The sequence below is a fragment of the Nelumbo lutea genome, chromosome 1, assembly GCF_056320005.1.
Source record: "Nelumbo lutea isolate HS-2025 chromosome 1, American lotus-T2T, whole genome shotgun sequence".
NCBI classification, from domain to species: Eukaryota; Viridiplantae; Streptophyta; class Magnoliopsida; order Proteales; family Nelumbonaceae; genus Nelumbo; species Nelumbo lutea.
In genome coordinates this window covers 10,292,626-10,315,132 of record NC_142684.1, presented here as the reverse complement: position 1 = coordinate 10,315,132, position 22,507 = coordinate 10,292,626, and the positions used below count along the sequence as shown (strand labels likewise).

Here is a 22,507-nt window from a genome sequence, read left to right as displayed (position 1 = left end):
TATAGAACATTACATGAATACTCCTCCCTTTAATTTCTTTTGCTGGAGAAGTGATGAGACGATTTGTAGGCTGCTTGGCACATGCCACCACCTATTGATGATGAGCTTCGAGGATTAAGAGTTTGAGATCTCCTCTAATTTCTTCTTTTAGCAATATTGCGTGGGTTCGGTTGTCTGATAAATCCCACACGCCATTATCATATCAGCCCACATAATAATATTAATCCTAGATCCTGTGGGACACCATTCACCAAGAAGAAAACAAATGGCCTACACAATGGAGCACATGTTCTTACTGATGAACTATTTACTATGCGTAAGATGAATGAAATCCACCCAATTTGCTTTGGCTTGTGCCCATCTCCAACCCCTTGGTAAATCTTATAAATAGCCCAACGCTCTCTAACTTTCTCCCATCTCTCTCTCCTATACACAGCTTTAAGAAATCATCCAAAGTTTCTCGATCGATCATTAATTTGGGTCGACTTTCTGATAATCTCCTCCTCTCACATAGTTCGACTCATCCCCTTCCTCTCTCTCAATCAAAATGTCGAAGCCCACCATTGCTTTTCTTCTCTCACTTCTCTACGTATTCATCTACTCAACATCGGAGGCTGCAACTTACAATGTAGCCAGCTTTGGAGCCAAAGCCGATGGCAAAACTGACTCAACTCCTGCATTCCTCAAAGCATGGGCTGGGGCTTGCGGTTCGGTCAGTTCCGCCATGATCTATGTCCCACCGGGGAGATACTTACTCAATCATGCAGTGTTCAGCGGCCAATGCAAGAACAACGACATCACAATACGTTTGGACGGGACACTCGTAGCCCCCTCCGACTACCGTGTCCTTGGTAGCTCCGGTTACTGGCTTTCCTTCCGGGGCGTCAATGGTGTTTCAATCTACGGAGGGACCCTTGATGGGCAAGGATCTGCCCTGTGGGCTTGCAAGGCTGCCGGGAAGAGTTGCCCGATCGGAGCTAGGGTAAGTTGATAATAGCTAACAACTGACTGATCGAAAGTCTGAAACCCCAAGGTACTGCAATTCCACTATTACATCTGGGGTCATTTGATCAATGCCAGGCATTAATTGTCCTAATAAGTTTTCCTTGCTATCGTGTATGCTTGATTCCAAGTTTTCCCGAAAATATTCTTCGGTATTTTCTGAAAGAAGAGTGAACAATGAAGTGATAGCTTCATGGGCTCAGTTAGCTTCCTTCTCTTAGCGACCCCACCTAAAATTATCCTGCTTGGAGTGAGAAACTTTGGTTGTCCACGTTAGACTGACTGGGCTGTCAACAGGGCTCTCCCTGTGTGACACGTTAGTTCATTGATCCAGCCATGAATCCAGCACCTTACTAAAGTCCATTCACATATTTAACGGGAATGAAAAAGGAAATTAGTCCATTCACGCTGTATTTTAGTTTGTTTACTTTCTTTTAGAATCCCAGTTTGTTTAATTAAAGAAATCCTTTAAAGAAGTAACTATATAATCTGGATGAGGGTGGCTAATTAGGCTTTCTGGGTCTAATCCATGGTTTGAAAGGTTTAGGGGGTCCAAAACCGAATTCAAAGCCATGACCGGTTCCTGAGTCAACCGATCCGACCATCCAGTCCATCTGGTTTTCAAAACCATGGTCCAATCAATGACCATGTAGAAGAGTCTTGAGTTATTTGGACTTATTCTAGCAGAACCTTTTCCTCAGAAAACATGATAAGAATAACAAGAAAATGTTTAACTGACCTCTAAATTCTGGACCATGCATGAAGCCCACAACACACCAAATTCCCAAACATACATATTGACATCTCTTTCCTCTTCTATGCTTGTGAGTGCAGTCTCTGACCTTTACAAACTCGAAGAACATTATGATCAATGGATTATCATCGATAAATAGTCAGTTATTCCACATTGTTATAGACGCTTGCCAGAATGTCATTGTGCGAGGCGTGAAGATCTCAGCCTCAGGGAACAGTCCGAACACCGACGGAATTCATGTAGAATCATCATCGACCGTCACGATCCTGAGCTCTAACATCAAGACCGGCGACGACTGCATCTCCATTGGCCCTGGTACTACCGACTTGTGGATAGAAAACATCGCATGTGGACCAGGGCATGGCATCAGGTGAGATCAATGTATTTAAACTACTATGCATGATTCATCGTTATGTAGGAATATAGGGTTCTGATGTTTGTGTGGGGATTCCCTTGCTGCAGCATTGGAAGCCTTGGCAAGGGGCTCAAAGAAGCAGGCGTCCAGAACGTGACAGTTAAAACTGTGACATTGTCTGGTACTGAAAATGGGCTGAGGATTAAAACATGGGCAAGGCCCAGTAATGGATTCGTAAGAGGGGTCCTTTTTGAAGACGCCATTATGAAGAATGTGCAAAACCCCATCATAATCGACCAAAATTACTGCCCTCATGGTGAAAATTGCCCACATCAGGTACAATGTTATAAGGGTATTTTTGGTAAAAATACTCTCCAAAAGGAGTTGGGCCCATAAATGGGCTTCCGGGTCCATTATTTTATTATCTATATTAGAAGATAATATGGGTTTTCAAAATTATATTATTTAAATGCTTATTTTAAATCAATATTATTTATATGACACTACCAACCATATTGATTACAGATGTCAGGCATAAAAATCAGTGAGGTGACATACAAGAACATCCAAGGAACATCAACAACACAAGTAGCTGTGAAATTCAACTGCAGCCCAAAGAACCCATGTACAGGGATCACGATGGAAGATGTAAAGCTCACCTATGTAAATCAAGCTGCCAAATCATCTTGTAACAATGCAGGAGGAAAAGCTTCTGGTGTCGTTGAACCAACAAGCTGTCTATAGACTATTGGGGAAAATACAAAAATACCCCAAGTATATATACATACGTATACGTACACATACATAAATAGGTATATGGCATGAATTAGGGGATGGCACATGGACCCTTAAGTCCAATTGTAGCAGTTCCTATTCTTTTCCTTGTATTATATTCGTTAAGCTTCACCTATAAACATGATGAACTGTAAGGAGGTTTCTACAAATAGCAGTGTAGTAGATAAAATATTTGTTCTTCATTCTTGTACTACCAAATGAGAATTAGAATGTTTATTTAATGGTTAAGGAAAATATTTACAACTCTCCTTATTACTATAATCTGGATTTTTTTTTGTTTTCTTTTTAGTTTTTTTTTATTGTGATAATTGAGAGGAATCTACTATATATTTTAGTTTTTGGTTCTTCTGTCAATGTCATTGGAGGAAATTTTTAAAAACAATAAAACATGATGACAAAGTCCCCCTTGTCAACCTTACAAAGTCTTATCAGTTCCTGAAAAAAATTGTCCTGTATCCTTGATAACATGTTCTGTCCTTTCTAGTCTAGAAAGTTTTAACCTCCTAGTAATCTAAATCCATATGGTCCAGATTTATATATATTCTTTATCTAGGGACCATACAATTTCGGGGTTAGTAAAAATGTAAAATTTATAGAAAAAGAAAAGTGATGAAACAAACCTCATCCTTTTTCTTTGCTCAAGTAATTTCTTTTAGTCCCATTTTATTTTATTTTCCTTTTCTTTTTTTTTTTGATAAGACAAAATAAGTCTATTAACAGAAAGAAGAAACCAAGAGTTCTATACAAGAAGGGGGGCTGTCCCACTTAACCATATCCACATTACAAGACTTAACCAACTGAGCCAACTTGTGGACTCAAGTAAGTTTTAAGGTTCAGAATATTATCCAAGAAACTGTAAACATTCCAAGGCAGTTCTGGTGATCCAGAATCCAAAAATTTCTTAATGGTCTTAGCATCAGACAAAACAAGAACTATAACCCAGTTCTCCTGTTTTCCAATTTAGCAAGCTCCAGGGCCTTGAGCAGTCAGCCAGTCAGACTCACAGCATTTCCAACAACACCCCTTCATCACAAACCAGCTGTATTGCTGAAATTGGCATGGTTCAGAAATCAAACAGCTTATACCAAGCTACTAAATCTAGTATGACATGTATACCCTCATCTTTAGTTCACGCTGAACATAGAATTGTTTGGATATATAAGGCCTTTTGCCTCTATGATTGATGAGAAAGTTTGAGGCTCGACAACCTTATGGAACTTTGAATATCTCATCAATCATATAGATGGAGCTTCCTTAGCCTGCATTTTGGACCTGGAATACAGAGAAAGGAAGGGTTATTAGATTGACACTGATGACTGGTGACTGGAGTACCACATCCATGGCCTAGATTGTGGAGTTTGAATTTAGCACTCTAGGGCGGCCTAGATCAGTGGATTGATTTTTGCATCCCACTTGATTTATAGGCTTAATCGGCACTGCAGTAATTAAGAATCCCCACCCCATGTGAAAATTTAGGTTGAACCCACAAGCAAAGGAATGCCGTTATTGTAGGTTAGTTGGTTCATGTGAAGTAATTGACCAAAGATAATTCTCACTTTCTACTCTTTTTAATTATTCTTTGCACTCAGCTGCATTTACGGCTGAATTTCATAGCATGGGTCAAAATCCCCTCCAATTGTTAACCAAAATTAAGGTCAGATCTGACTATTAGCTTCTGCTCCCTATAAGTTGCCATCAATTCACATCAGAATTTGTACAATTAAATTCCACAAGAAAATGGACTCAAACAAATCCACAAGAAAGGAATTAAAGACAATAGTAGGGACGTACGGCTATTAGCCTAACAAAGCTAGCTTTTGTGCTTCTTCTTTTTTTTTTTTTTTTGTGAGAGTGGTTTTGGGGATTCAGGTGTTTAAGAGATGCTATAGAACAGTATCTCCTAGACCATAAGAATTACTAAGACTTAATTCATCTGTTACTACTGTAGAAGTGAAGTGTCCTTCCTAGAATCACGGCGAGGCTTTACCCATACTCTTTCTCTCTCTCTCTCTCTCTCTACTTTGGATTTCCTTTGCATGTAACATGCCTGCAAGCAAAGTGACAGTATGCCCAAAACATGGACATCTTAAAATAAGGAACATACATTAACATCCGTTAATATTGTTCTTCACTGGTGGTAGCAGCATCCCTGAGATCAGAATCTTTTATTGTCAACAAAAGTCTGTTCTCCAAACCCAGAACCTACATATTGAAGGTTTTGAAAAAGAGGAAAAAAACACTGACTTTATACTGTAGGTCTCATCTTTTGCTAATGAATTGAGAATCGAATCGTATTCAATAGCATAAACCGAAGAAATTAACTTGATGACTATGTGAGGCCCACATTCTTGGGAGTCGCTCCCCAAAAAGCATGATTTATGTGGGTGAAGAACCCTTGGATCTGTTTAGTTTTTGAGCTTTTGGAGATTCAATAATGCCTTGTTTCTTTACAATTAATCTATACTATATATAAAAGTGTGAATGTAGTATGAAATTTTTTTCTGACTAAAACTGTTATTTATTTCTTTATTTGAAAAATGGTAAAATTCATTTTATTATAGTTTTAATATCAGTTTTAATGACTATTATAATGGTCATATTTGTGTATTTAATCCTTTTCTAATTGTAAGGGTTGAGAATGTAAATTCAATTATATTACTTTCCACCTTATTTAATCCTCTCTCATTAAGTCTTATACTTAAAGGTATTAACTCCCATTTTCTCTTATTAAATCCAATATTTAAATTATTTTTCACCAATAAATGGTAGTAACCAGATCTATTTTAATATTTTTAACAATATAAAATCATATATTTTCAAACTGGCTAAAAAAAAAGCATTCTTTATCTAAGTGATGGCTAAGCAATTCAACCATTGGAATCAAATTAATAAACCTATGGAGTCATAGTTAGGTGATAATTTTTTTAAAATATGAATAAAAATAGAAAATTAAAAAATGTATAAAAAATTACACATTTATGATACATTTATTAATCAAATTAAAAAAAATAAGTGTAACAAAAATAATTATTTTAATTGATAATGAAAATGAAATGCATACTTTCATACTTTAGAACTAACCAAAAATAAATTTATTTTAAGTATTCGGCAAAAATAAAAAAAAAAATCAACCTTTATTAATAAAATATAAAAATAAAAAAATAAAAAATATATATAAATGTTGCAAAAAAACATTCCGACACATGTATAATATTAATTAATTATCATATTAAACAAAAAGTATGTGTGACATATTTAAATTATTTTTACATATAAGTATAAAACAAATACAAAACAAAATTGAACACATCTATAATTCAATATTTATACTTCTATTAAAAATATAAATAAGATTGTGAAATTTTCTTTTAACTCAAATCAATTTTTAAAAACTGGTCCAAAAACGAAATTGCTTTGGCTTCCGGTTTCTGAGCTAGCAGTTCAACTATCGCTACAACACCATTTTCCTTCTTCTTACATCTCTCTCATCTCTCTAAATCTCTCTCAAATCCCAGATCATTTGATTCATTGGTGTATATCAAATTTTAATATAAGATCGGTGTTTTATCTCTCGTCTTTTGCATCAAATTTTCAATTTCTTCATTAGAGTTGCAATTTTTTTGTTACAACTTCAAAAGAATCACACAAATGAGAAAACTCAAAATCAAAATGGAATAATTAAAAACCCTAACTAATTTTAGCTATTGAAAATAATCGAGCAAGACTTTGAGATATGAAAGTTTCTTTTATCATTTTTTATTTTCGAATTTCTATTATAAAATAAATAAAAACTTTGGAATTAATTTGAAATTAAACCAAGAACCATTAATTGGGTCAAAGATTTTAATAGTTAAATTGTCTAGAGCAGCAGTTCTCTAACCATTTCAACGTCTTTTTATAAAATAGTGGTTCATTCAACCGTCCAGCCTGGTTCGATTTTTTAGATGTTGACTAAAATACTCATTTTTTAATTTAATTCCTATTTAATTGTAAGGTTTAAATTGTAAATTGAACTACTACTTTTCATCTCATTCAATTCTCTCTATTTAAATCTTACATTTTTCTAGTAAATGAACAAAAGAAAAAGATCTATACTATAAATAAAAGTATGGATGTAGAGTGTGGACTAAAATTACCCTCCATTTCTTTATTTGATAAAGGGTATGAAAATCATTTTATTACAGATTTAATGTCAATTTTTTATGGTTACTAAAATGTCCATATTTGTCTATTTATTACATCTCTAATTATAAGGGTTGAAAATATAACTTCAATTATTACTTTTCACCTCATTTAATCCCCTTTCATTAAGCCTTATACTTAAAAATATTAAATCCCATATTTTGTTATTAAATCTCATACTTAATTTATTTTTTATCAATAAATTTACTAATTAGATCTATGTCAATATTTTTAACAATATAAACCCATATATATTTGAAATTGCCTAAAAAACAAAAACATTCTTTATCCAAGTGATGGCTAAGCAACTCAACCATTCAAATCAAATGGATAAACCTATAAAGTCATAGTTAGGTAATAAAATTTTTAAAATAAAAAATATAGAAAATTTTGGCACATTTATGATATTATTAATCAAAATGAAATGAAATGCATACTTTAGAACTGACAAAAAATGAAATTATTTTACTATTTGTCAAGGATCAATAGTTCAACTTTTGTGTCAAATGTATTAACATTTAATGTCATAAATAAATAAAACATAAAAATACATAAATGCTGCAAAAAAAAAAACATTTAGGCACATGTATAACATTAATTAATTATCATATTAAAATAAAAGTAAGTGTGACATATTGGAATTATTTTTTACACAAGAATAAAAAGAAAATATAAAAAAATTGAACACATCTATAATTCTATTTTTACATTACTATTAAAAATATAAATATGATTGTGAAATTTTCTTTTGACTAAAATACTCTTTTTTTTTTATTTTAGTCCATATTTAATTGTGAGGTTTAAATTGTAAATTGAAGTAGTACTTTTGATCACCTCATTCAATTCCCTCTATTTAAATCTTACATTTTTGATAAATGAACAGAAAATATACCAAAAAGATAAAATATTATAAAAAAAAAGAATCAAACCAAGTAGTTAGACTTGTCAATGAATTTGAAACTTTACAATTCGATCTGATTATCATATATTTAGATGAGGTGTTTATATTATCAAATTTGGATTTTGTAATATACATTTGATTAATAATAAAAAAACAAAAAGCATATAAAAACAAAAAAAAAAAAAATATTTATATAAATTTTTTTTATTCATTATTATTATCTAGAATTACTATGTGCGAAAAACCGCTTACTAATTGCCCTAAAAATACATTGAAAGAAATCTATTGAAGCTGAGTTTTAGTCTAATAAATTTCTAAGACCCAAGAAGATGCAGTACAGATTCCAAACTTGAAACATGAGATAAGTGGATTGTGATATACATGCGGTTGAGCAAGTTATGCCAAAATATAAGGGAACACCTGCACGAACCCCCCTCCACCTGCAGCTTAATTCCTTCATTAGTCAACAATTGCTGGTTGACTGGTCATGTGAGGCTTTTTCTTTTATTTTCTTTTCTTTTCCTTTTTCCTTTTTCCTTTTTTTTTTTTTTTTCTGTCAACATGGAAAAGAACAAATTAAAACAGGATAGGCTTTTGTTGACAAAAAAATCACCATGACTATCTTGTTTGTTTCCAAGGACTTAATTTTGATCAATTACAGCAATATGTCTCTTGTACTAATTGTACGAGTTCATATTGACGCCTCCCAGGAGATATTCCCAATGCATGCTGAGATGTGCATGCATGTGGGGGCGCCTGTTGGGCGCTGATTTAATCCCTAATTGTAAATCTCAGGGGTTTAAGAAACTCCACGGATAAAATAAGATGATGAGGAGACCATGTAGTACGAGATGTGTACCAAACAAACCCATAAAGAAATATACAAGTTCATTGAACCAACTATTGTTTAAAAAACAACGCCAACGTGATTAGTGCATAAAAGAAAAAGCATATAAAAGAATTCCTGAAACTTGTTTGTCGATTCCATGCCCTATAATTTTTGCTGGAAAAATCCACCGCTTTCAATTTTAATAACATGGAAACGTAGGATGGATTCGAGCCAAGCCAATCAAGTTGCTTTTGGTTCTTACTGATCTCCTGCGGCCTACAATAACTAAAAAAATTAATTTGAGAATATGTCCATTCATTTAATTCAGGTAGACTAGTTGTTATTCAATAAAAAAAAAGGATAATTTAAGTGAAAAAAAATTCTCTTATATGCATATACAAAATTCGATTAATCTTTTTTCGAACTCCTCCCTATAGGCTATAGGCTATAGGCTATAGCGATCTAGAGTGGGCTTTTGTGGGACAACCCACATGCCCTTTATGTGTGGGGTAACCCAGGCCCACCATTGCCAATTTAATGAATGGATTATTGAGTCAGAAAGTCGTACATTGTTTGCTATACACCGGACCGTTTATCACGTGAACTAGGGAAGCCAACCCTTTTCTTTGCATTCAAACCATTTCCAATCCCATTTCCCCATCAATCAACCCTATACTATAAAGTATAAATACCCCCAACTGCTTTAACTTCCTTCAATCCAAATATCACTCACCACTCACCACTCATTTCAACCAAGCTTCTCTCTCTGTGTCTCTCTAACAAAATGTTGAAGTTCATTGCTTTTAGTTTTTCACTTGTGTTTATCTTCTTGTCCCCAACAACCGTGGGTGCAAACTACAATGTCGACGATTTTGGGGCCAAAGGCGATGGCAAAACTGACTCCACCCATGCCTTCCTGGACGCATGGACAGGAGCTTGTGGCTCTGCTTCTCCGGCAACTATCTTTGTGCCGTCGGGAAGTTACTTACTCAATCGTGCTGTCTTCACTGGAGATTGTAAGAACAATGATATTACCATACAAATCGATGGGACACTCGTGGCCCCTTCGGATTACAGTGTTCTTGCTAGCTCCGACTCCTGGCTTTCCTTTGAAGGCGTTAATGGAGTTTCAATCAACGGTGGTACACTTGATGGCCAAGGTTCTGCCTTGTGGAACTGTAAATCTTCCGGAAAGAGTTGCCCCTCCGGAGCCAGGGTACGTATGTAATAATTAAATTACAACCAAACACAGCCTGAGGGATGGTAGTCAACAAATTTGCCATAATTCCCGGGAGTGCTTTTCACAGGCCCCACAAGGTTGAAGCTTTCTGATTCTTTCTTTTTCGATCGAACTGAAGTTTTTTATCGCTTCTTGTTTTCTGTTTTTGAAAGCAGTTTGGAAATGCCTGTAATGCGATCATTTTGAAACTTGAAAACAAAATTCCAAGTGTTTATGAGTGATTCCGATTTCCCAAAACGGAAGAAATTTGGAATCATTCATGTACGCTAATGCCCCTTGATTTTCTTTCCAGACTCCAGAGTGAGTTTTTTCAAAAGCTGATTATATATTAATTTTGGACATGGTTTCCTCTGTGGCCGGGAACCAAACAGTCATTGACTTTTATGAATTCGAAGAACATCATGGTCAATGGATTATCATCGATCGACAGTCAGCTGTACCACATCGTAATCGACGGTTCCGAAAACGTCAACGTGCGAGATGTGAAGATCGTGGCCTCAGGAAGCAGCCCCAACACCGACGGCATTCATGTGCAATCATCGACGGTGGTCAGCATTCTCAACTCCAACATTAAAACCGGCGATGACTGCATCTCTGTGGGTCCCGGTACAACAAACCTGTGGATAGAGGAGATTGAATGTGGACCTGGACATGGAATCAGGTAATCGAGATTACATTTCTACAGAAACCCCATTCAAATTTTCTTTCTGGAAACAAACAACTGGTGAGATTTAATTGAATTGAAGTATTGTAATTATGTATGTCTATGTGTTGGGTGTATTGCTATGCTGCAGCATTGGAAGTCTCGGCAAAGATGACAACGAAGAAGGAGTTCAAAACGTGACAGTCAGTACCGTTACTTTTACCGGTACTGACAATGGGCTAAGGATTAAGTCATGGGCTAGGCCCAGTTATGGATTCGTAAAAGGGGTTCTTTTCCAAGATGCCACCATGCAGAATGTCCAAAATCCAGTCATAATTGACCAATATTACTGCCCCCATGGTGACGATTGCCCTAATCAGGTAAGACTAGCTCTCTCCTGGGCCCTGTAAAAAAAAAAAAAAAGAAATTACATCAAATGATTTTTACTACAAGCCCAAAAAATTGGGCTTAGTCATGGGCCTGTAGGCCCACTGTTCTCCCTTCAAATATCTTGTAATCAACATACGTATATGTTGTTTGTTTCTCTAAACAGGCTTCAGGCGTAAAAATCAGTCAAGTAACATACAAGAACATCCATGGAACATCGGCAACTCAAGTTGCCGTGAAATTTGACTGTAGTCCCAAGAATCCGTGCACTGGGATCGTATTAGAAGATGTGAATCTGAGTTATGACAATCATGCAGCCGAGTCTTTGTGTACAAATGCAGATGGAACAACTTCAGGCTTAATTGAACCAGCAGGCTGTTTGTAGGGAAATTCATAAACACACAGACTTAAGATACATAGAAATAGTTGAGTAGTTGTATGATTGTAGAACAAGAACAATTAGGGGATGGCACATTTATATATGAAAGTTTTGGTTTGTTGCCGATCGAACTCCTGTCCATCTTTTTTAGAGTCAGTATATATACTGTAAGGAGATTTCTCCAAATAGTTAATGTAATACATACAACACTTGTCTTCACTCTTTTGAAGATTCAAAGGCCGATGTTCAATCCAATTTGAATGATCTTGAGCACCCATTTTTCTTCGTTTATTTTGGATGGATTAATGTGAAAATGAAAACCCATGCATGATATCGAAAGGTTGTCATGATCTTTTGATCAGGTTGGTTTATTGGTTTGAGAAGTGCTCTACTTGTGCTGTAACCCTCTGTCCCTCAAAGTCAGTCCCATTTGGCATTAATCTTTTTTTTTTTCTTTCATTTGTGTGGATCTTGGTTGATAATTAGTAAGTGGAATGGCTGAACTGAATGACTTATTGCTTTATCGTTTAATATATAAAAATAATTAGATAATCATTTTTGTAGGGTACTGTAATCAACCTAACATCAACCTCAAAACCCAATATGGAGCTTACAGTTCATAGAAAGTAATGTCATTCAGATCAGCCACTCTATCTGCTATTAAACGGGCTCCAAAACTGGAAATAGAATAAAAATACTGAGTGAAAACACAATTTGTTCAGTGCATTAAGAAGTGTATTCAGTGCTACCAAACGGCCCCTAAGATTTGCACATACATACTTAGTTCTAACTGATTGTATCAGCCTGTACCTGAATGCAATTCAATTATTGAATGAAACACACTTAAATTTCTTATTCAATTCAATCTGTTTAGAATAATCAGATATTCAAATTCACCTTAAGGCCTCATGTGTTTTTGGTAAATCATTTACCTAGGTAAATACACTTATCCAGATCTTTAATTTGATCAAAAGTGCTTTCTAAGTAAGTTAAATAATTGGTCATTTTATTCAGAAAATTTTATTCTTTGAAAGGGCAATTTTGTCCCATAATGTTTTGGAAACTTCCCCTGAAATGAAAAAATTATTTACCTACTTGGGAAATGGGATACCAATGAAAAAGTAATTTACCATAAAACCCATATATAGTAACTTTAAAGTGAACATGGAATTATTGATCAATGGAAACAACTTTTCCCTTAACCAATTCCCCCCACCCCCTCCATTTACCGAAAAGCAAAAAAGCCTAAATGGATCAATTTCAAGTTAGATCAGATCAATATGTGAATCTTTTTCAGCCCTATTAGTTGATGAGAACTGGTGTTTCAGCCCATACTAATATTATCTGACATGCTTTATTTATTTCTTGTGATGGAGTGTTTCAGCTTTACATTAAGTGGGTGAATTGTTTGGTCTCTGTAACTAAGGTTTAGTTTGGAAAGAATATAAATACAAATACATACAAAATAAGACAAAATGCAATGTTTTGCACTCTATATATTTATGTTTGTACTCCTTCCAAGATATTTTGTCAATCTCTGCTGACCTACATGCATTATATAATAGCTAGTTTGATTGGATTTGTTATAGTATCAAATCATTCTTCAGGCAGAGTGAGTTGCACTTATTGATTAGTAGAAAGCGTGCATAGCTTTGAAAGTATGAACAGTTTAAATTAAGTAGAAAAGAGAAGATAAAGATCGAATTATTGAGTTTCCCCACCATTTTTCAGTACTTGTTGGATGGGTCTCTTGACCTCATTGCGGACTGCAGGAAAATTTTGAGACATTTCATTGATCCAAGTACAACAAGTGTTAGTCAATCATGCATATTCCTGGGTTAGCAAACGAAGCAAGTCATACATTATTAATTCAGCACGGTTGATCCATCTTAATTATTTGTTTCTTTTCTTCTTCATCTTGTTGCCCTAAATTTTTGTCTTGCAAGACCGTGACTTGTACTGATTGTTTGCGGAATGAAATTGTCTTTTGTTGGCTTCAAGAAAAAAAGAAAAATTATTGAGTTTCAGATGTGATGAAGTGATGACGACGATCACATGTAGAGTTCAAAGTATATATTACTGATCTCCTAATATATTACAATAATAATTCATGGGGAAGAAGTACAAATAAATATGTATAGTACAATTACAAAGAACACGGAAAATACTCTCGCTTCAAAGAAAATTGAGCCAGATGCACGAGTATTCATGCTCATTTGTAAGAAGACATGTACAGAAACCCCCCTCGGATTAAAATTTGAGAGTGGAAATGAGATTGTGATTTAGGATTAAAACAGTATATAGCGTCAAAGAAAACTCTGGCAGGAAGAAAGGGATTTGAGGTTTCGATAAGGTGGGAAAATAATTGAAAATCCAGATTAAATTCAATGGTTAGATGATCTTCGATTGAGTTGAGTTGGGATCTGCTGCAGGAGTTGTGCTCCGGTCGAGAGAGGAGGAAACGAATCACTTTCGTCCACATTGCCGGTGTGTGGGTAGGGTACAGTCTCCTGGAAAATGCAAAAGGGATAAGGTTTTGTCATTCCTTTTTGATGAAGGATGATTTGGCCCGACCTATGAAACGGCGACACGTGGACGTCGATTCAGCGTAAACGACAGTTCAGCATTGTGTTCCGGTATGGTTAAGTGATAGGCCCATAAAGTAGCCCGCTACATGGTAGCGAGGTAAAGGAGGGGCTCGCCACAATGCGAGCTCCGAGTTCCCCAAGCTACCTCAAGGGATATTCCGAGGCAAACTTTAACTTGCAATCTAAGAAAGCCAGCTCGCCCGAGCTCCCGAACAAGGCAAATCATCCGAGGACCAATTCTACTAAGGGTACTTCTGAAGTATTCAAAGCTCGTTGCAGAGTAGCTCGCGAGTGGGCCGCACAAGCTTTCCTCAGGAAGCTTCTATTTAATAAACCATACCTGTCAGACTGGGCCACGTCCCTAACTGACGGCGTAGTCCCTGTCCTTTTGACAGTCTGCGCCCACGTCTCTCAGTAGGCGGAGGCGTGCCTGTCACTTTGGGGACGTGTCACTCGCCCGAGTAAGGAGTACGTTCCAACGGCCATCTGCGCAGCCCTAGCAGGTAACGGGTGTGCAGGGACCCAATGGCGGTTATGCCCGATCTCGCAAGAGCACTCCTATAAAAGCCCCCCAGGGCAGAAGAGAAACTCTCTCTTGAGACCTCTAACCTCTCGAATATAGTGATAAACCGCAACCTCCACTCTTAGCTTTCGTTTCTCTCTTTACTCCCCATACACAGTACTAACTTAAGCATCGGAGTATTCCCATCGGACAAATCCCCGAGAATCCTTCCTTTCATCTTCTCAGGTGCCGCTCGTTACCAACAAGGAGCCAGTCAGCCGCCAGCTAGGAGTGTCTGGATCGCGCCACATCATTTGGCGCCGTCTGTGGGAACCGTTCGAGGCGTCTAACAATGAAGCAAAATACGAGGCGTTGATAGCCGGACTAACTTTAGCTAGAGAAGTAAAAGCCAAGCACATCGTTATCTGCAGCGACTCCCAGCTCGTGGTCAACCAGGTCACGAACGAGTATGAAGCTCGCGAGCCGACCATGGTCGCCTATTTAGCCAAATTCAGAGAGGCCCTGCCCAACTTCCAGTCACACGTTATCAGACAGATCCCTAGGTCGGAGAACGCCGAGGTCGATGCCCTGTCCAAGTTGGCCAGCACTAGCGACATCACCATGAGAACCGTGTACATAGAGGACCTGTCTCGGCCTAGCATTCTCGGGGGGGGCAGAGGAGGTCGCTCCCGTCGTTCAAGCAGAGTCAAGTTGGATTGACCCACTCATGAGCTTCTTGTTACACGGGACCCTCCCTGCAGAGTGCAATGCAGCCAGAAGGGTGCAACGTCAAGCAGCTAAATATGTCATGATAGACGAGTGACTATACAGGAGATCCTACACGCTCCCCTACATGCGTTGCTTGCGACCTACCGAAGCTGAACTCGTACTCCGCGACACTCATGAAGGTCTGTGCGGCAGACACTTGGGGGGCAGGGCCCTCGCCCAGAAAGCGCTTCGACAAGGGTATTACTGGCCAACGATGAAGGTAGATACCATTGAACTCGTTAGGAAATGTGATAAATGCCAGAGACATGCCAATGTTCACCACCAACCCGTTGTCGACCTCAAATACCTCACCAGTCCGTGGCCTTTTGCATAGTGGGGCATTGATCTACTCGGGCCATTCCCACCAGCAACGGGTGGAAGGAAGTTCTTAGTGGTAGTAGTGGACTATTTTACCAAGTGGGTAGAAGTCGAACCCCTCGTAGCACTAACAGCCCGAAATGTCCAAAACTTCTTTTGGAAGAACATAGTATGCCGCTTCGGATTACCTCGGGTATTGATCTCCGATAACGGCAAACAATTCGAGGACATCAAATTTCAAGACTGGTGCTAAGACATGGGGATTCAACAGAACTTTACTTCAGTCGCGCACCCTCAGGCAAATGGTCAGGCAGAAGTCACGAACAGAGCCATCCTCCGCGGACTAAAGGCACGGCTGGATCGAGCTAAAGGATTGTGGGCAGATGAACTACCCAGTGTTCTATGGGCCTACCGAACCACGGAGAAAACCGCCATGGGAGAAACATCTTTCAATCTCACCAACGGCACCGAAGCAGTGATCCCCGCAGAGATCAAAGTGCCTACGTTGCACCTAGAAGCATACAGTGATCAAACAAGCGAAGATGAGCTACGCACCAACCTCGACCTACTCGACGAAGTAAGGGATCTCACGTACATTAGGACCGTAGCCTACCAGCAGAGAGTAGCTCGGTACTACAACGCCAGGGTCAAGAAGCGGAACCTCCACGTTGGCGACCTGGCCCTTCGTAAAGTTATGGTACCTGAACCCAACACTGGCAAACTCGGGTCCAACTGGGAAGGTCCTTACCAAGTGAAACGAGTGCTCGGGGAAGGAACATACGAGCTCGAGACCCTCGAAGGGAAACAAGTACCTCGAGCATAGAATATCGTCAATCTGAGGCAATATTATCTGTAAGAAGCGAGTAGGCCACGAGCTACTCCCAAAGCCTAAGGGCCAGAATACCGAGCTAACATGACCTCGGCACAAGAAGACCCCAATCGCCACTTCGGCTTGGGAGAATCCAAGAGCGGACTACGGGTCCCTCCCTAAGCCTAAGGGCCAAAACACCGAGCTAACAAAGACCTCGGCGTGAAGAAAGATAGCTACCTCAATGACAAAGGCAAATTATGAAATATTAAAAGCGTAAGTAGCTCGGGTTCAAACCCTACGAAGCATAGCCCGTCTCGATACGTCAGTCGAACTAAGGGATAACCAACCAATGCTTAGTTCGGACGTACGTAGTAATCACTTCGCGGTATGCCACGGAGGCCCTAAACGTGACAAATAGGGAGAACGCCTATCGAAGAGCTCTACTTTGGGTAGGTAACTTCAATAACCCAAATGATGAGACCGCTTTAGCGAAAATAAAAGGAGTTCATCATACTCAGAAGAGGGGAGAAATTTTCATTGTCAAAAAAAAAAAACAACAAACAAATGCAGTAAAGGAAAATAACAAGTGCAGCAACCGAGGTAAGCAGCTCGGAAAAGGTTTCATCATCATAGGGCACAACCGCCCAACCGAAAAACTGGTGAAAGACCGGGTTCACGGCACCCGGAAGCCACAGAAGCCTAGAGAAACGCCACCTCAAGGATCCGCCTCCTCATCCTCCGGAGAGTCAGGCTCCTCTTCGTCTGCTTGGTCTGCTGTCTCAGGGGACAGACCCTTCATGGTAATGCCGTCGAGGTTAAGCCCGGAGAACTTCTTTCGAACCAGCCACCGGCAGAGCTTGAACCCTGAGCGGTACGAACCCGAGCCATACTTCGCCTGGAGGTCATGAAATTCCTGGGAGTCTTTAAAATCCCAGACTACTTTCTCTCGCTCAGCCTCCACCATCTGGTCAAAGTTTCGGGTTCGATTCAGAAGAGTGGACTCCAGGTCCCGCACCTGTTGCCTGAGGAGCTCCCTCTCTCCCGCCATCCTTGATGATTCCTCCCTATAGCGTGCGCTCTCTTCAGTAAGCCGAGCGATTTGAGCCTTCTGGTCATGAACGAGCAGCTCCTGAGACTCGCTCCCCTTGCGGGTGTGATGGAGCTCACCTCGGATCCGATCGAGCTTGACCTGGAGCTTCTAGTTGGCAGCACGCTGGTCGAGGGCATCGACGCGATGGATGCGTGTCTGGAGAGCCATGGCATGGATGGTAGAATTTACCTATCGGCGAAAAAGAAAGATCAGAAGACAGCGGAAAAGGGCAGAACAAGAGAGAAAAAGGGAAAAAGGCCACTTACCACCATGCAGTGAGCAGAGGCGAACGCGGAGAGATCCCCGGGCTCCATATTTCCCCACTGAGCGATTTCATCGTTGGTGATTGCCTTCCGACTCCTCCGACGAGCTACCAGATAATCATTTACCCCTTCCCAGTTTCCCACTAGGAATCGTGGGTAAGGACGGGGCTGAAGGGGGTTAAAGGGTACCTCCCCCAGCTGAGGGAGCTCGCTTCCCCCAGGGTTAATCCCACTGGTGGAGAGGGCAGGACCGGCTCGGTAGACCCGAACTCAGTGCTTTCCGAAGGAGGGGTCCGGTCGGGGCGCGTCCTCTTCACCTGGCGTCTCTGGCTGCCCGAGAGAAGGCGGCGCGAATCGGCACTAGACATGATGGCTGCCAAAAGACCACAAGATATCAGTCCAACAAGAAATAAAATGCATGTGTACACAACAGTCACAAGGCGCTACGCAACCTAAAAGACCGACCTACCCGGGCTCAAGCCTGCCTGCACGAGCTTCTCCTCGGCTAAGTAGTCTGAGCAAAGGAAGCCTACCGACTCCCAGGACAGCATCATTTTCCGAATCTCAGGGTCCAGCTCGGCCCCCGGGTCCTGGATAGCGCCCCTCCAAGCGGTGGGAAAGGGCCACCCCTCGGGGTTACGGACCACAAAGTAGTCCCGCTTCCAGGCGGGAATCTTATTCGGCAGCTCGTATAAGAACTTATAGCCGCGACGAGGGGAGAGGTAATAAAAGTGCCTCTCCGGAGGAACCCCAGGAGCAGCATTCTTTATACAAAGGATAGAGGCGAAAATGTCAAGGTCCAAAGGGAGGCAATACTCATGACATAGGGATATAGTCCCAACCATGTTTCGAACAGCATTAGGGTGAAGCTGGTCAATGGTGACGTTGAAGTGGTTCAGCACCTCCACTATCAAGGGGTGCAGAGGAAGACGCAGGCCAGCCTCGAGCTGTTCCTGAAAAATCACTATGTCATTGGGACCATGCTCCCAAGGGAAGTTGCCAATGGGGAGGCTGTAAACCAGGTCCCCAGGAAGGCGAAAGTAGCGGATCAGAGACCTGAGTCTTTCCGCTGTCATTAAGGAAGGGCCAAAGGTATCAGGCTCCCTCCCTCTAGAAGTGGACGCCATGTCGCCAGAGGCCTCTCGAGCCTCCGGGATATGCTCCCAGGCTCCCCCCGAGCTCGAGGGAGCATTATCATCTTGGCTATCGCCCCTGTGGTAGGTATGGCGTGGGTACCCAGACATGGTTGACGGCGATTGGGACTCACCAGAGTAGACGGAACGGAGCTGACTGAGAAACTCGAGTAGACTAGGCGAAGTACGCGACCTCAGAATCCAAGGCAAGATAGCGTGGACGGAGATAGGGCCGAGAGGGGCTCCCCATTTATAGCCCTCGCCCTCTCAAACCGACGGCCCGGATCAAAGCAGATCCAACGGTCCGCAGGTGCCCTGACCGCACGCCTTCTGAAAACCGAAGGCGATTGGCAGCACATCTTCCACGATTAAGGTAGTCGCAACCGCACGACATTCGGAATTAAAGGCCACCTCAACACGTTTTCGGAATCCGAAAAGTCAAAGAAGTCAAAAGATCTCTTGATTCCCGCAAATGCATTTATTGAAGACAATCAATCAAGTTTGAATTTCGGTCAAATCAGTCCATTGCGCTTCATAAACTCCCTGCGCTAAGGCGGCACTCTTACCCCGAGGAGTGGGGGGCAGTTGGTGAAGGATGATTTGACCCGACCTATGAAACGGCGACACGTGGACGCCGACTCAGTGTAAGCGACAACTCAGCATTGTGTTCCGGTACGGTTAAGTGATAGGCCCATAAAGCAGCCCGCTATGTGGTAGTGAGGTAAAGGAGGGGCTTGCCACAATGCGAGCTCCGAGTTCCCCAAGCTACCTCAAAGGATATTCTGAGGCAAACTTTAACTTGCAATCTAAGAAAGCCAGCTCGCCCGAGCGCCCGAACAAGGCAAATCATCCGAGGACCAATTCTACTAAGGGTACTTCTGAAGTATTCAAAGCTCGTTGTAGAGTAGCTCGCGAATGGACCGCACAAGCTTTCCTCAGGAAGCTTCTATTTAATAAGCCGTACCTGTCAGACTGGGCCATGTCCCTAACTGACGGCGCAGTCCCTGTCATTTCGATAGTCTGTGCCCACGTCTCTCAGTAAGCGGAGGCGTGCCTGTCACTTTAGGGACGTGTCACTCGCCCGAGTAAGGAGTACGTCCCAACGGCCACCTGCGCAGCCCTGGCAGGTAACGGGTCTGGCAGGGACCTAGTGGCGGTTATGCTCGATCTCGCAAGAGCACTCCTATAAAAGCCCCCTAGGGTAGAAGAGAAACTCTCTCTTGAGACCTCTAACCTCTCGAATATAGTGATAGAGCACGACCTCCACTCTTAGCTTTCGTTTCTCTCTTTACTCCCCATACACAGTACTAACTTAAGCATCGGAGTATTCCCATCGGGTAAATCTTTGGAAATCCTTCCTTCCATCTTCTCAGGTGCCGCTCGTTGGCAACAAGGAGCCAGTCAGCCCCCAGCTAGGAGTGTCCGAATCGCGCCATATCACTTTTGATTTCCTTTTTGTCATTTTTTTGACAAGTTTGTGTCCGGTTGAACCACTGAACCTGTCTTAACGGAACTTTGACCGTTAACATTACGCATTCCTTCTCCTGATCAACGTGGACGAAAGTGATTTGCGGATTCACTCGTCCAGTGCAGAACTCGAACCCGAAAACAAGTAATGGGCACATGCCCCCATTACCCATTCACCATGTAAGGATCCATTATGTCAATCAAAACTCCTGGGCTGAATGGGACAGGCCCACATGCCCCCATTTACCCATTCACCATCTAAGGATCTATTATGTCAATCAAAACTCCTGGGCTGAATGGGACAGGCCCACATGCCCTCTATATATTGTTACTATATTGTCCAACCTTGTGGCCCACATTGCCCAAACTGCACCTCCTTCTCATGCATTAATAAGTTCATCACCTTTCTCTCTCTATCATTCTCTTAGACTCTTACCACTCATCACCACTCAACATTCAAGCAACCCCCCCCCCTCTCCCCCTTCAAAATGTCGAAGGTCTTGGTTTGTTTCCTTCTCTCATCACTTCTCTTCGTCTTACTTCACCCAATAACCGCAGCTACAAGCTATAATGTGGTCGACTTCGGGGCCAAACGTGACGGAAAAACTGACTCCACCCATGCATTCCTCGTTGCATGGGCAGGGGCTTGTGGCTCAGTTAGTCCAGCAACAGTCTATGTGCCACCGGGAAGTTATTTAGTCAGTCGTGCAGCCTTCAATGGCCAGTGCAAGAACACTGATATCACAATACGCATCGATGGGACACTGGTGGCCCCATCAGACTACAATGTCCTCGGCAGCTCTGGATACTGGCTTACGTTTGATGGGGTCACTGGTGTTTCGATCTATGGAGGAACCCTTGATGGTCAAGGCTCCGGCTTGTGGAGTTGTAAAGCTTCTGGGAAGAGTTGCCCCACTGGAGCCAGGGTACGTTGATTTATAACAAATTATGACATCTAGCACTCTGCACTACTCTACACTCAATAGTCCAATTGAGTAATTAGAAACTTCATTTCAAAAGACTAGCTAATTTTTTTCTACTATTGGTTCAGATTTCTCCAAACATATATACATATATTGACAACTTTCCTATGTGCAGTCTCTGACGTTTATGAACTCAAAGAACATTGTGATCGACGGATTATCGTCGAAAAACAGCCAGTTGTATCACATTGTGATTGACAGCAGCAAGGATGTGAAGGTGAGAGGAGTGAAGATCACGGCCCCACCATGCAATCGTCGACGGCAATCACAATCCTGAGCTCCAACATCGAGACTGGAGACGACTGCATCTCAGTTGGCCCTGCTACAACCAACTTGTGGGTAGAAGGAATTGCATACGGACCAGGACATGGCATCAGGTGAGAGAGAGAGAGAGAGAGAGATAATTATATGCACTCTGTACGTAGAGGGAGTTGATCATTTATTTGTTTATTGGAACTTAAGACATGGAATTGGAGTTGATCAAGTAAGTAAAGTAAGTTGTGTGCTTGCTGCAGCATTGGAAGCCTTGGCAAGGATGTAAATGAAGCAGGAGTACAGAATGTGACGGTTAAAACCGTTACATTTACCGGTACTGAAAATGGGCTGAGAATCAAATCATGGGCCAGACCAAGCAATGGATTTTGTAAAAGGGGGTCCTTTTCGAAGATGCTACCATGCAGAAATCCCAAAATCCCATCATAATTGACCAAAACTACTGCCCTCATTGTGAAGATTGGCCTGGTCAAGTGGTCAGGTAAATATCAATACTCTTTTGGCAAGAAATTAAATTTTCTTTCTTAACCCGCAACATCTATCCATAAGAAGTGTTCTTATCAGAAATGGGCTTCGAAGGGTGGCCCACTTCAACTGGAGCCCAGGAATTGGGCTTGGGGCACCATTATATATTAAAATGGGTTTTCAACAGGTTTCAGGCGTAAAAATTAGTCAAGTGACGTAAAAATATCCACGGAACTCTGCAACAGCAACACACAAATGACGGTGAAGTTTGACTGTAGCTCTAAGGATCCATGCACCGAAATCGTATTGGAAGATGTCAATCTCACCTACCACAACTAACCAACAGAACCATCATCTGCCAACGCTGATGGAACAACTT

General features: G+C 40.9%; 2 protein-coding genes and 1 pseudogene across 2 annotated transcripts; all 3 read left to right on the top strand.

Annotated features, from left to right (window-relative positions):
- Positions 1–355: 355 nt before the first annotated feature.
- On the top strand, positions 356–3,164 carry LOC148873466 (polygalacturonase-like). Its single transcript, XM_088941227.1, has 4 exons — positions 356–982; positions 1,837–2,126; positions 2,219–2,447; positions 2,637–3,164. The coding sequence occupies exons 1-4, from the start codon at positions 548–550 to the stop codon at positions 2,853–2,855; spliced, it is 1,173 nt and encodes a 390-aa protein (XP_088797353.1). The 5' UTR covers positions 356–547; the 3' UTR covers positions 2,856–3,164.
- A 6,375-nt stretch (positions 3,165–9,539) lies between these two features.
- Positions 9,540–11,722, top strand: LOC148873465 (polygalacturonase-like). Its single transcript, XM_088964891.1, has 4 exons — positions 9,540–10,034; positions 10,430–10,719; positions 10,853–11,081; positions 11,255–11,722. Exons 1-4 carry the CDS (start codon positions 9,603–9,605, stop codon positions 11,471–11,473), a joined length of 1,170 nt encoding a protein of 389 aa, XP_088821017.1. The 5' UTR covers positions 9,540–9,602; the 3' UTR covers positions 11,474–11,722.
- A 9,173-nt stretch (positions 11,723–20,895) lies between these two features.
- Positions 20,896–22,467, top strand: LOC148873464 (polygalacturonase-like; annotated as a pseudogene).
- The last annotated feature ends 40 nt before the right edge of the window (positions 22,468–22,507 follow it).

Coding starts and splice junctions, on each gene's coding strand:
- LOC148873466 (XM_088941227.1), top strand. CDS start 548: ATGTCGAAGCCCACCATTGCTTTTCTTCTCTCACTTCTCTACGTATTC. Junction 983..1,836: donor GTTGCCCGATCGGAGCTAGG/GTAAGTTGATAA, acceptor TTGTGAGTGCAG/TCTCTGACCTTTACAAACTC. Junction 2,127..2,218: donor GGACCAGGGCATGGCATCAG/GTGAGATCAATG, acceptor CCCTTGCTGCAG/CATTGGAAGCCTTGGCAAGG.
- LOC148873465 (XM_088964891.1), top strand. CDS start 9,603: ATGTTGAAGTTCATTGCTTTTAGTTTTTCACTTGTGTTTATCTTCTTG. Junction 10,035..10,429: donor GTTGCCCCTCCGGAGCCAGG/GTACGTATGTAA, acceptor GGAACCAAACAG/TCATTGACTTTTATGAATTC. Junction 10,720..10,852: donor GGACCTGGACATGGAATCAG/GTAATCGAGATT, acceptor GCTATGCTGCAG/CATTGGAAGTCTCGGCAAAG.